The sequence below is a fragment of the Plecotus auritus genome, assembly GCF_963455305.1.
Source record: "Plecotus auritus genome assembly, chromosome: 4".
Classification (NCBI taxonomy): domain Eukaryota; kingdom Metazoa; phylum Chordata; class Mammalia; order Chiroptera; family Vespertilionidae; genus Plecotus; species Plecotus auritus.
In genome coordinates this window covers 24,952,277-24,964,470 of record NC_137775.1, presented here as the reverse complement: position 1 = coordinate 24,964,470, position 12,194 = coordinate 24,952,277, and the positions used below count along the sequence as shown (strand labels likewise).

General features: G+C 38.7%; 2 protein-coding genes across 16 annotated transcripts in view; one reads left to right on the top strand and one right to left on the bottom strand.

The window, feature by feature from the left end:
- Positions 1 to 12,194, bottom strand: part of MYB (MYB proto-oncogene, transcription factor) — a gene marked incomplete at its 5' end in the record, with an annotated part of 36,165 nt that overhangs the window by 11,250 nt on the left and 12,721 nt on the right. The window contains 8 exons of one of the 8 annotated variants that reach the window (XM_080665779.1): positions 3,154 to 3,261; positions 4,894 to 5,004; positions 5,861 to 5,983; positions 6,074 to 6,188; positions 7,393 to 7,535; positions 9,025 to 9,375; positions 10,253 to 10,507; positions 11,794 to 11,898. In XM_080665779.1, the coding sequence (XP_080521905.1) occupies positions 3,154 to 3,261; positions 4,894 to 5,004; positions 5,861 to 5,983; positions 6,074 to 6,188; positions 7,393 to 7,535; positions 9,025 to 9,375; positions 10,253 to 10,507; positions 11,794 to 11,898 (1,311 nt within the window). The remainder of the gene's footprint in view (positions 1 to 3,153; positions 3,262 to 4,893; positions 5,005 to 5,860; positions 5,984 to 6,073; positions 6,189 to 7,392; positions 7,536 to 9,024; positions 9,376 to 10,252; positions 10,508 to 11,793; positions 11,899 to 12,194) is intronic. The other 7 variants (XM_080665781.1, XM_080665780.1, XM_080665782.1 and 4 more) reach the window with 7 other exon arrangements.
- Positions 1 to 12,194, top strand: part of AHI1 (Abelson helper integration site 1) — a 273,332-nt gene that overhangs the window by 253,709 nt on the left and 7,429 nt on the right. For 5 of the 8 annotated variants that reach the window (XM_080665774.1, XM_080665771.1, XM_080665766.1 and 2 more), the window contains one exon: positions 5,954 to 6,373. The exons of 1 other annotated variant lie outside the window; for it this stretch is intronic. Coding sequence is in view for 1 of the 7 variants with exons in the window: in XM_080665769.1 (XP_080521895.1) it covers positions 5,954 to 5,969 (16 nt within the window). In the remaining 6 variants the exon portion in view is untranslated. Of the gene's footprint in view, positions 1 to 5,953; positions 6,375 to 12,194 lie in introns of those variants that run through there. 2 more of the 8 variants (XM_080665775.1, XM_080665769.1) reach the window with 2 other exon arrangements.

Sequence of the window (12,194 nt, the reverse complement as noted above, 5' to 3'; positions counted from 1 at the left end):
CCACCCCTGAGGGCTCCTGGACTGTGAGAGGGGGCAGGCTGGGCTGAGGGACGCCCCCACCAGTGCATGAATTTTCATGCACCGGGCCTCTAGAAGATTAATAAAACAGAGCTACTACTTAATTTTGAATTTCAAAAATAAGTAATGTTTTCTTGAAATAAAATATAAATATACTGAGAATAAGGTTCCATACTGATTTTTAAAAAATGCAATAGCATTAAAAACTTTATGTAAAAATATGGACAATCCATATTTTATAAATACAGTTGACCTTTAACAATGTGAGGGCTAGCAACACTGACCCCTGCACAGTCGAAAATCAGTGTATAACTTTTGACTTCTCCAAAACTCAGTTGTCCTTTGGTACCCGTGGGAAATTGGTTTCAGGACCCCCTCAGATACCAAAATTCACAGATGCTCAAGTACTTTATATAAAACTAGAGGCCTGGTGCATGAAATTTGTGCATGGGTGCAGTCCCTAGGCCTGGCTGGAGATCGAAGTGTGAGCATCTGGCGTGGAGGGGCGGGTCCCAGCTGACCTCTGGGCCCTGGACAGCACCTGGGCCCCTGTGTGCTCCCCTCTGCCTGAATCATCAGGCCCCCGTCCAGCTCCCCCAGCATCTGGGAGCTGGGCAACAGTCCCGCCCCCCGCTGGTCACCATCTGCGGGGAGATTGGCAGGGCAATTGGGCCCTGCTCGCACCTGCCTTGGCTTGGCACAGCCTGTCCACCTGCTCCACAATCCCGCTGTGGTTCTGCTCTCATCGGGGCCCATCGGGGCCAGCAGTGCCTCCACTGCCACCCGCTGCCATCACTTTGTCACCAACACCCACCATGCTCCACGCCGCCCCCGGTGGTCAGCGCACGTCACAGCGAGCGGTCAAACTCCCAGGGGACAATTTGCATATTAGGCTTTTATTATATAGGATAGTGTAGATCAGCCCTTTGCAATCATAGATTCAACCAATCACTGGTTGAAAATACTGTTTTTGATCCAAGGTTGGTTAAATCTGTGGGTGTGAAACCTGAGGATACATAGGGCCTACTATTATATATTTATTGAAAAAAATCGGCATATAAGTGGACAGAGCAGTTCAAACCCATGTTGTTCAAGGGTCAACTGTACTGATAACTTGCTAATTTTAGATAACATATATTTTTTATCAGTACCATGTTCAACCCAATGGTTTTGGTTAACCACTATTTGGTTATGCCAAACAGTTTTAGGATTCGATTTTAGAAAAATAACCAAGGGTTTTCACCTTAATCATAACTACTTAAGTATACTTTACATAGTTGTTTTTTGAAATTCAGAATGCCCTTTTTATATACTGTTATAAATGTGGGTTGAGTCCCAAGCTAAGTTACAAAATATATGCAAAACTTAATCTACCTTAATGTACGAATAGCACGTAGTCAAGTTCTATGCTGTGGAAACCTAGGGCCAAGTAATTTAGGAAGGGAAGGGGAAAGAAAAACAAGGAAGGCATCTTCCTTCTGGAGCCAGGATCAGCGCTAGGTGAAACTAAGAAGTAGCTCCCTTTGCCTTCACACCCTTCCAAACCACCTTCTGTGTCCCTCTTGTGCCCTGGTGGAGTTCGTTCCCTTTGTCATCTCCCAATTCTTTGTGATATTCTGAATCTTCTGCACATGGGACCTACCCAGGCCCGAGTGACTCAGGAACCACCCCGGGTGCCCCCCAGGCACCAACTCTGCCTATCCACACTTCGGTCAATAGTCACCTTTCACCAATGCCTGTTGGATCAGATAGAGGCCACAGGAAAGCAATCTGATCGGATTAAGCATCAAAATGTGCCCAGAGCCCTTCCAGCTGTATCACTTGCATTACATTATTTGTATCACTTGAAAAATAATAATATCACAAATCATTAAAAAGGGGAAATTTTAAGATACTCACAATTTGGAGAGAGAAGGCCTCCCAGAGATGGGAAAGCCCTTTACAGAAAGGGCAAGCTCCAAAGCACACATCCTATACCAGTGCACTTAACTAACAGTACAGCTGTGACCCTCCACTTCTAAACCAGGTTATGTATATGCTCCAAGGCTTGTGAGGTTCCCCTCTGTGTAGCTCAGGGAGATGGAGGGGAGCACCCTGCAGGTGGCTGGGCAAGGGGCTATTTAATGTTGGGAACTGCTTTAAATAATTTAGGGGAGTAAACTTGCATTCTTATTTACATCTGGTGCAGGATTAATTTGGAATTTGTTGTATTTCACTAACACATACTGACTTCAGAGTTACAAGAGAAATTCTTTTGGTAAGAAAACCCAGCAGCAGATGGTCCACAACAGGTTAGCCCTATGATATTGACACTTGACTTTCTTATTCTCATAGTCAAATAGGTTGTAATTTTTTTTTAGCTAGCTCATTTCAAACTCAATTTAAACTCTAAATAGTGGCTTGAGTTGATGGCTTAGTGATGGAACAAAAAAAATTTTTGGAACAAAAAGTAAACTATACCAATGAACTTTATAGAATTTTTAAAAGCAGAGGAGATATGGACACATGTATAATATATGATCTTAGTCTCAGACACAGTAAGAAATGTTTCATCTCATCATGCATTGGGAACCTGCTCTAATAAAAATTTCCAGCATGTCTCATATGAGTGGCAGGAAGGAATTTTTAATTTTTTGAACATATATTTTTATTGATTTCAGAGAGAAAGGGAGAAGGAGAAAGAGATAGAAACATCAATGATGAGAAAGAATCATTGATCAGCTGTCTCCTGCATGCCCCACACTGGGGATCGAGCCCACCACCCAGGCATGTGCCCTGACTGGGAATCGAACCCTGACCTCTGGTTCAAAGGTTGATGCTGAACCACTAAGCCACAACAGAGTTTTTATATCAAGAGTTGTTTAAAAATACCTCTCCTCTATGTCTAAAAACTCTTATCAAAGGATTGATTATTTATCAATGGACTAATTGGTTGATTGTCAAAGTGGACTTTACTTCAGTAGCTCACAGGGGTCCTCCTCACCTCACATGAGAGAGGAGTCCTGATTGGGATTGCATAGTCCATCTCAATTGTTGCCAGTTGCACCCAGCCCTGGGCAGGGGGAGGGACAGGCTTGCCCAGCCCTCACCCCTAGGGAATGACTTTTAAGATACCAATGTTGGAATGGTAATTACCTGCAAGGGACTTGCCAGGGACCTGTTTTTAGGTACTGTAAAAGCTTTGAGAACATTGTCTTCATCTTCTGATACTGGCGTCATTAAAACGGAACTTGTAAGAATATTCTAAAAGGAAAGAGAATAATTTGAAATTCAAATGAAGTTGGATAATATGAAAGCCAACACAATTCTGACACGATAGTGAGTAGATTGCTATGAGATGATACACATTAGTGGGGAAAAATCCAGGTATCTGCCAGAAACTCTCTTCTCAGTGAGCTAAAAGGAGTACTCAACTATGTACTAACCCTAATTCCACTGCGGCAAACACCAATAAGAAAAAAAGCTAGGCATGACATAGGCACTCAGAAAACATCTGCTAAATGAATTATTAAATACATCTTTAAAAATGAAAGTTTTACTAATCTCTAGTGAGAGAACTACTTATTTTATATATTGACACAAAAATATTTCAGAGGTACAAATTAGTGGCAGTATAAAATAATGGTTAAAAGTATGTAATTTAAAACTAGGCTTTCTGAGTTTTAACCCAGAACCCCACTCATTAGCTATATGATCTTGAGCAAGTGACTAAGCCTCCGGGTGCCTCAGTTTCTCAGCTGGTATAATGGAAATAATGTTACCAACCTTGTAAGGATGTTGAGAGTATTAAATGAGTTAATGTATCTATAGCTCTTAGAATAGTACTTATCACTTTGTACACATTGAAAAAAAATATTAGCAATTGTTACTAGCTTTGATTCATCATAAAGGACAATCATTTACAAATTAGAAACTTTAAAAATTGGTGGTTACTGGTGCTAAAAAAAGAAATGAGCCATCAAGCCATGAAAAGACATGAAGGAAACAAAAGTACGTATTATTAAGTGAAAGAAGCCAGTCTAAAAAGGCTACATATTATATTATTCCAACTATATGACATTCTGGAAAGGGCAAAACCATCGAGACAGTAAAAAGATCAGTTGGTTGCCAAGGGCTGAGGGGGAAGAAGGGACAAATAGGTGGAGCATAAAGGATTTTTAGTGAAACTACTCTGTATGATACTATGATGGTGGATACCATTTATCTAAACTCATAAAATTTACAACACCAAGAGTGAGCCCTGATATAAACTATGGACTTCGGGTGATAACTATAACAAATATATCACTCTAGTGGGGGATGTTGATAATGAGGGAGACTGTGCATGTGTGGGGACAGTGTGTATTCTGGAAATCTCTGTACCTTCCGCTCAACTTTGCTGTGAGCCAAAAACTACTACAAAAAAATAAAATCTATTTTGAAAAATGGTGGTAACCAAAGCAATCCAGTATAGGGTACACTAAAGGGCATCCACTATAGACACTATAGCTCTATGCCACATGCTACATAGAACCAACCAGGTGACAACTTAACAAGGAAATACTACATTTAAAAGACAAATAAATGAAAAGAAAATTTAAAAATTAACTTTCTGTTCTCATGGAAAATACATATATTCATACAGCAGATTTTTTAAATGGCAAGGACTTTCAAATCCTAAGAAAACAAATAATGACAAAGTCTACAATGGAATACAATCTATTTCCAATATATAAACAAAACCTCTACTTTATATTCAACAGTAATAACGGTAAGAAAATACTCATGCAAGAGAATATTCCGATGATGCATTGAGGAGTGCTGAAACCACAGTAGCCCACGTGCCACACACAAAATCGTGTGTGCACCAACATCTCCTCATGGACGTGTACTTACTGGCACATCTGCCACAGGTGATGCCTGTGTGAACAGCTGAGTGTTCAGACTCTCCCCTTCCCAGTGGTTGGAGCAGAAGAAGTTTCCTGCTTTATCAGTTGGAGATTCCACCTAAAAGCAAACAGGAAGTGCTTTGTTGTTTCTAGAACCAGAATTTCCCAGGAAACAGTTCTACTCAAGAGTAAATTTCTGTAAAATGAATAGGGTCTGATAGGCTCATGTATAGCATGGTAACTATAGTTAATGTCACTGTATTGTATAATTGAAATCTGCTAAGAAAGTAGAGTTGAAATTTTCTCACCTATAAAGGCAAATATGTAAGGCGATGGATGCGTTAACTAACTCAATGAGGACGAATCCTTTCACAATATATACATATATCAAATCCTCACGTTGTACACTTTAAACAATTTACAACTTCACTTGTCAATTACATCTCAATTAGGCTGAAAAAGAGTGAATGTCTAGCCAGTCTCCTAATCACTTATCCTTATATGAAAATAAATTCAAGAGGCACCATATCTAAGCTGCTAGAAACGTTTCTTGCTACCAAGCTCAAACTTTGATCCTTGCAATTTAGATTCCCTTTCTTTTACACCATGAATTAAAAATACTATTATTTTAATTTCAATTCTCCATGACATCTGAAAATTATATATATATATATATATATATGTATCAATAGTCTTTCTATCTATGTAGCCAGGGACAAAAATAAGTAAAAAGCTCCTTCCTTCTCATTCCTTTATCCTTTCCAGCATGTTCAAACATGAAGTAGATAGAAGTGGCTTGGCTTCCCAAATGACAGGCCACATGCCTGCAATCTGACCGCAGCTCTGAACTGCCTCTAGCATGAAAATCTTGTAGGAAAAGTGGTATTGTTCCACAGTGATGATGCAGACTCGTCAATAAGGAACAAAGGGAACAGCATTCACAGCCTATTCCTTTCAAAGGATCGTGAATTTACCTCTTGTTTGATCTTCTTCAGTAAAGGTCCATTTCCTTGAAACTCGGTGACAATTCCAGATTCATCAGATTCCTGTTTGATCACATCCTGCAGGTCTTCTACTAGATGAGATGGTGTCTGAGGCTGAAGGGAAGAGTGGACATGTTTGCATCAGAGGAAAAGTTCTGCCTGAACTAACAAACCAACTAACTCAAGAATTTTGCAAACACTTACTAGCATCTTCAGGGGGCCATATTTCATTTCTTGAGCTGCAAGTGCATGTTTAAATGGTGTAGGGGTTCTCGGAGAGCTTTCTAGGATTGACTTTTTGATAGCTGGAGTTCTGAAACTTTAGAAAGAAAACAAGTGTTGGCTCAATACACAAGAACATATGTCCCTCACACTGCTCTCCCTATTACATTTACTATTTTTCTGCTGAATAAAATACTCTGTTACTGATATGGAATTGGGTATGCTGATTAATCACACATGTATTGTTAAAAAAGAGATATTATATACATCAATCATTCTGAAAACACATGTACTGCCTGCCCCTGGGTTTCTATAATGATCATAAGCATTGTGATGATCTGATGTCATTTACAAATACATTTCACCTATTATTAAAACAGGGCCCACAGTAGAAAACATGTTAATATTTTAAACTGCTTATTGTACTTGGAAATAATAAGATTAAAGGTTGATTATAACTCATTTTGATGTTCTCTGCCATTTCTTTGAATTGGTTAAGTCTTTATTGAACATAAATGACTGCTTAATCACTCCTATAATCTCTATATATAAAAGCCTAAGCGACTGAACAACCAAACAACTGGTTGACCAGTTGCTGTGATGTGCACTGACCACCATGGGGCAGATGCTCAATGCAGGAGCTGCCCCGTGGTGGTCAGTGTGCTCCCACAGTCAACCTCCTGTAGCTGGCCAACCTCCTGTGGCCAGCCGTCCTCCTCCCGCCCCCCATTGGCCCCAATCGCTGGCCAGGCTGAGGGACCCCACCCATGCACAAATTTGTGCACCAGGCCTCTAGTATCATATACTATTACTGGGGGTGTCAGAAGCAGTCCTAATCTATATAAATTTCAAAAGAAAAAAATAAGATTATAAAATATGAACTAAAAAGAACTATTCTCATTCTTATTCTGAAGTGTATAATCAAAGAGAAAAGGAGGCTTAAAATGTTATTTTCAATGAAGAAAAGGCCTTATTGAACAAACAGAAAAACTGAATGGAAAAGTTATATAAAAACTACCTCTGCATATATGGGAAAATTTGAGGTAAACTACAAAAATTAATTTAGTTTATCCTCCCACCATCTACTTCTGGATAGTTATAATAGGCCCAGGGCATATATTCAATGTGGAATATACATAATTAAATACATACAAGTGGATCCATAACATTATATACATTCAAATGGATCACAGTGTTGATGCCAGACACTGGGGACTATATTGAGACATTGGAGACTATATTCTCTTAAATAACTATAAGTACATAAGATCAATAATTTTATTCTTGAACCAAGGACTTACATAGTATTTTCCTTTTGAGCTTTCACAGTCTGGTCTCTATGAAATGGTGTTGTAACAGTCAATTTGTGACCACTGAGAGGGGTGGCAGTTAAAGAAGGCATTTCCAAGTCTAAGTTTTCATGACTACTGGAAGTGTTTAAGAACTAAATATGGGAAGAAAAAAATTACTTCGATCAAACAGTCATTCTTTATTGAGCCAAATTTAAAAATCACACTGTGATAACAAGCAAATACGTTTTACTGACCCACCATATAAAATAATAAAGATGCTCACAACATGTAGTGTTGGACAAGGGTATCATTTTATGTTAATTGAACACCAAGATTTGGAGTCTGATTTCCAAAAAAACAAAACCTAGGGTCAATGCTGGAAAAATTGCAAAATCCTAAGAAAATATTCTCAATAAATGACATTTGCCATTAAAGAAATAAGATGCACTCTTCATGAAGATTAAAAGTGTTACAGTGATTTGGGGAAAGTAATGATTGTTTTTCTTTTATACTCTGTTGTCTCTCTTTAATGATCATTGAGCCATTATTATAGAAGGCTTACATTAGGTGGAACATTTTTTAATAATAAGCTGTCTCTCTCAGAACATTAATGTTCTAGGAAAATAATAGGTGTTCCTCAAACAGTTCCAAGGTAAAATAAATTTGGGAAACACACATATCATAATCTCCTCCTGGACATTCACAATGCACATCAGTGTATTAAAATCAATCTTTAACTTAGTTTGAATCAGTGTTTCCCAAACTTATATATTTTATATGTGGATGTTTTCCTGGAACATCTATAAAAATCTTGCAAAATGAATATTATCTAGAACACAATTTGGAAAATACAAGCAAAAAGCAAGATAAATTGTTTTGGTGAGTGCATCACATTTGTTCATACTTAGAGCTGTTCTTAACACTCAACATACATAATTGGAAAAATGTTTTAAAGTGCCAAATTAGCTATTAATTTCAATTATTCTAATAATTAAGAAGCACAAGTTTTTGAAAAGAATTATAATTTCCATGCCTTTAAAAAATACTATATGAAACAAGAATATTTATTGGCAAAAAACTATGCTAATAAAATCTTATGGCACAACTCAATATGCCATAATTGAGAAATTGAAATTAAAACATAAATTATTTTACTTAAGCATTTATCCCTCATCCTCTTACCAAACTTTTCCACTTAAAGATGGAATGGAACCTTTAAAATTTCTAGTTGCAACCCAAGCATAGTTTGCTTCCCTCCACCCCTGGGTCAGTGAATCACGTTAAGTGAACAAAGAGGCAGAAAAATCTGTGAATATTTTTAAAGGGAGTGAAGGGAAGGGAGAAGAGAAAGGGATAGAAATGTTAAACACTAGTAGTGGAGGAAATAAAAGCACATCTCATGCAACTAACCATCTTTCAAATCACCCAAAAGAGAGAATTATGACAAAATCATCAGTCAATATACAGACAGACTGAACTTTGGGAGGCAGTATGACTTAGCAACAGCTAGATTCAACAACAGAACGAAATCAGTGAGGGTAAAAATAATTAGTCATTTGTTCCAAAGGATTAGTTTCTAGATTATTAAGGCTTGATTGTCTGTTGGAAATTAGTAACAGCTGCGCAGAAACTGTGCTCTACCTGTGAGGGGGAGAAGGACAGGCTTTTGACAGGGGACCGATTGGGAGTTGAACTGCTGACGTCAGCAAATATGAAGGACCTAGAGTCTCCAGTGGCTAAGGGGCTGGCCTGGCGCCGCTTTGTTCGAAGGATGACCAGTGGAATTGTGCTGTGCCTCGCAGGCGGTACGAGCTTGAGCGGGCCAAGTGAACCCTCACTCAACGTGCGTTTACTAGGCTCTCTTGCGGGTCTATTCACATTGCCCTCTCTTTGCTGGAGCTGTAGGGCTTTGCCTGCATGCTGCTGGCTAGGTGAAAATTCTGCTTCTTCAAAGAGTTCGAAATTGCTGAGGTCACACCATGATGAAGAATCCTGAAAGAATGTAGGAGGCGCAGAACTCTGAGACAGTGTGTGCATGATATGTGCCATCACCTGAAACAGCACTGAGAAAGAGATGCTAAATGCAAAGAAAACACCTGCCAGGCCCCCTTGTTTAACATCTTCAGGATTCACAGTTGTTCTGATACACTGCTGGTCCTACATGAGCGATGCAGGGACCTCTGGGTACTCTAGCATTTGCATGCAATCCAAAGCAAAAGGAAACCCTTTTCTAGAGGACATACTTGGCAATGTTTACCCCCTGTCTGATGGGGACTGATTGGAAGCTGAACTACAAGAAAGGCTTTTTAACCTGGGAAACAATGGAAATGAATGGAGTGTCTGCTTTTGAGGGGATGAACCCAAGTCTGTTTCACTGAAGGTGGTTTGTCTGAGACTGGTAATCAATAATCAATATTTTGTGGAGAAAGCCATGCACCACCTATGAACTTATTACTACTTCAAATATATTGAAAGACTGCTTTAAGCTCTGAGCAAACATAATTCTGAATGTGCTGTCCAAAAGCAAGGCACAATTCTAGAGAAACACGAAGAATGAAACAAATTAAAAAATAAAAGATAACTCAAACATCATTCCCATAACCCAAGCTCTTCTTTTAGGTCATTAACTTCACTATTTTAAAAAATATGCACTTTGAAGGAAATGTGTGAAAAGCTAGCTTTTGTCTGGGTAGCCTATGAAATCAGATCTTTGAAAAAAAAACATACACACAAAAACTAAAATAATATTTTACCTTTACATTAATATATGTTAATTACATGATAGTTGCTCCAGAAAATGGCAGATTTGAGAAATGGGTTTCCTCACTCCCCTTCTAAAAACATTAACATGCCTGAATAATCTACTTACAGAATCTATAAATTGAAGTGTTTCTGCAAATTCTAAGAGGTTCTTAACATTATCCAGAATGGCTCCTTGGTGGACGATCATGCACCTTGCAGGAGAGGCGCTTTCTTCAGGTAAGCAGCCAGGATCCACAGGCAGAGATGGCGTGGAGTGGTGCTCTTCCAAACAGGAAACAGGTGCACTGTCTCCAGGCGGTCTGGTGTGGTCGGCGATGGTGGTGCTGTGCCACCCGGGGTAGCTGCATGTGTGGTTCTGTGTCTAAGGAGGGGGGGTGGTGGGGGAATAAAGAAAGAGTGGGGAGAAGAAAGGGAGAAGGAACTTAGCAATGAAGTTGCACAAGGTATCAGATGCTGTTGGAGGAAAGATAAAAGTAGTTGCATCATCCAGAACTTGCGCCTATAAAACAGTTGTCAAGATGTTTCCTTTTATCAATGCAAGACCCTGCTTTTTAATAGTGGTATAGTCTGTCATCTACACGATGACCTTAATTGTCATCCTTTTGTTAAAAATGCAAACAGGGAGACTATGTTACAAAGCATGACTCTCACATGGAGTTAAAAATCTATTAACATAATTTCCAATAGAACCATAAATGTTTGCTTTGAATTAAGAATTCTCCTATTCTTTCTAACCTACATAAAGGCTGGAGAATGCAAGAGTTAGAGTTGCCTTTCTCGGCACATATTCTTGTTGCTTTTACCCTCTTCCAGTGCAAAGGATTGCACCGATGCAGAGAAGGGGTGCCAAATCAACGTGGTTAGGAAAGCAGAAGAGCAAATTAACAGACGTCTCCTTTCAGCATGACCACGAAACAGGAGAAATTGCAAAACATTCAAGTTAAAAAGTGGTCGAACTAACATAAGCACATAATAATTGTATTATTTAACCAAAAAAGTTTTTACTCCTAAGAATACCTACTCTGTATCACATCTCTTTTATTTACTTGGCTGGTTAACTACATATGTTACAAATTACAAGCTGCTTTCCCAGTTTGCTGCTCAATCACTAAAAAAGATGTCAACGTTCAGTCATGGTTCGCATAGCTTTCACATATGCAAACAAAAGAGAGCAGCTAATGTTATTCATGGAGAGAATATATGCATCTTTTTCACATGTATACACTGAACATGCATCAAATCATGTATGAAATAATAAAGTATGAAAATCTAGGTTAAGAAACATAATAAAGAAAAAATGAAATGAATAGGCATCATACAAATACAAAGCTTTGTAAAAATAGTTTCATTCATTTTATCTTTGATAGTCTTCGAGTTGATTCCAGTCCTTCTAAAGAAAAAAGAATCAATGATGACAATCACTAATAGATGTTGAGTTTCTATTGCAACATAAAAGGACTACTTCCAATTTAGTCAACATTCTTATACCAACTGGGTTTTATTACACAAAACTTCTCATGTTTAAATGTCACTAATGGATATATAGAGTCTTGACTATGTAATATTTAGGAGAGAAGGAAAAAGATACAGAAGAGCACTGGGGTAAAGCCACACTCCTCCCTTTTCAGCCCACGGTGACATTCTTACTGGTAGTGCCTGCTGTCCTTTGAGCTCATTCTCAGTTGACATTAGGAGCAACTCTAATTCCTTTATTCGTTTTTCTTTCTCAGGGTCTTCATCATTATAGTGTCTCTGAAATTAAAAGTTAAGAGAGAAAAAAAAGAAAAGGGCCTGAATGGAAGCTGTAAACACAATGGTTGTGGCCTGTAGTCAGGAGGGAACATACAGCCCAAAAAGCCTGGCTGTGAAACCAATACCAACTGAACTGGGCCACAGTTGAAATCTTCGTGAATGTTATGCTGGATGTAAGAGAGCGATGTGACATCTGAGGCTTAAGTGGATGCTGACTGATGAGTTGTTTATAATATGAGAGAATCCGAGAATCCCTGAGCAAACTCACTCTAGAAGTGAAGACTGGTAGATGGCTG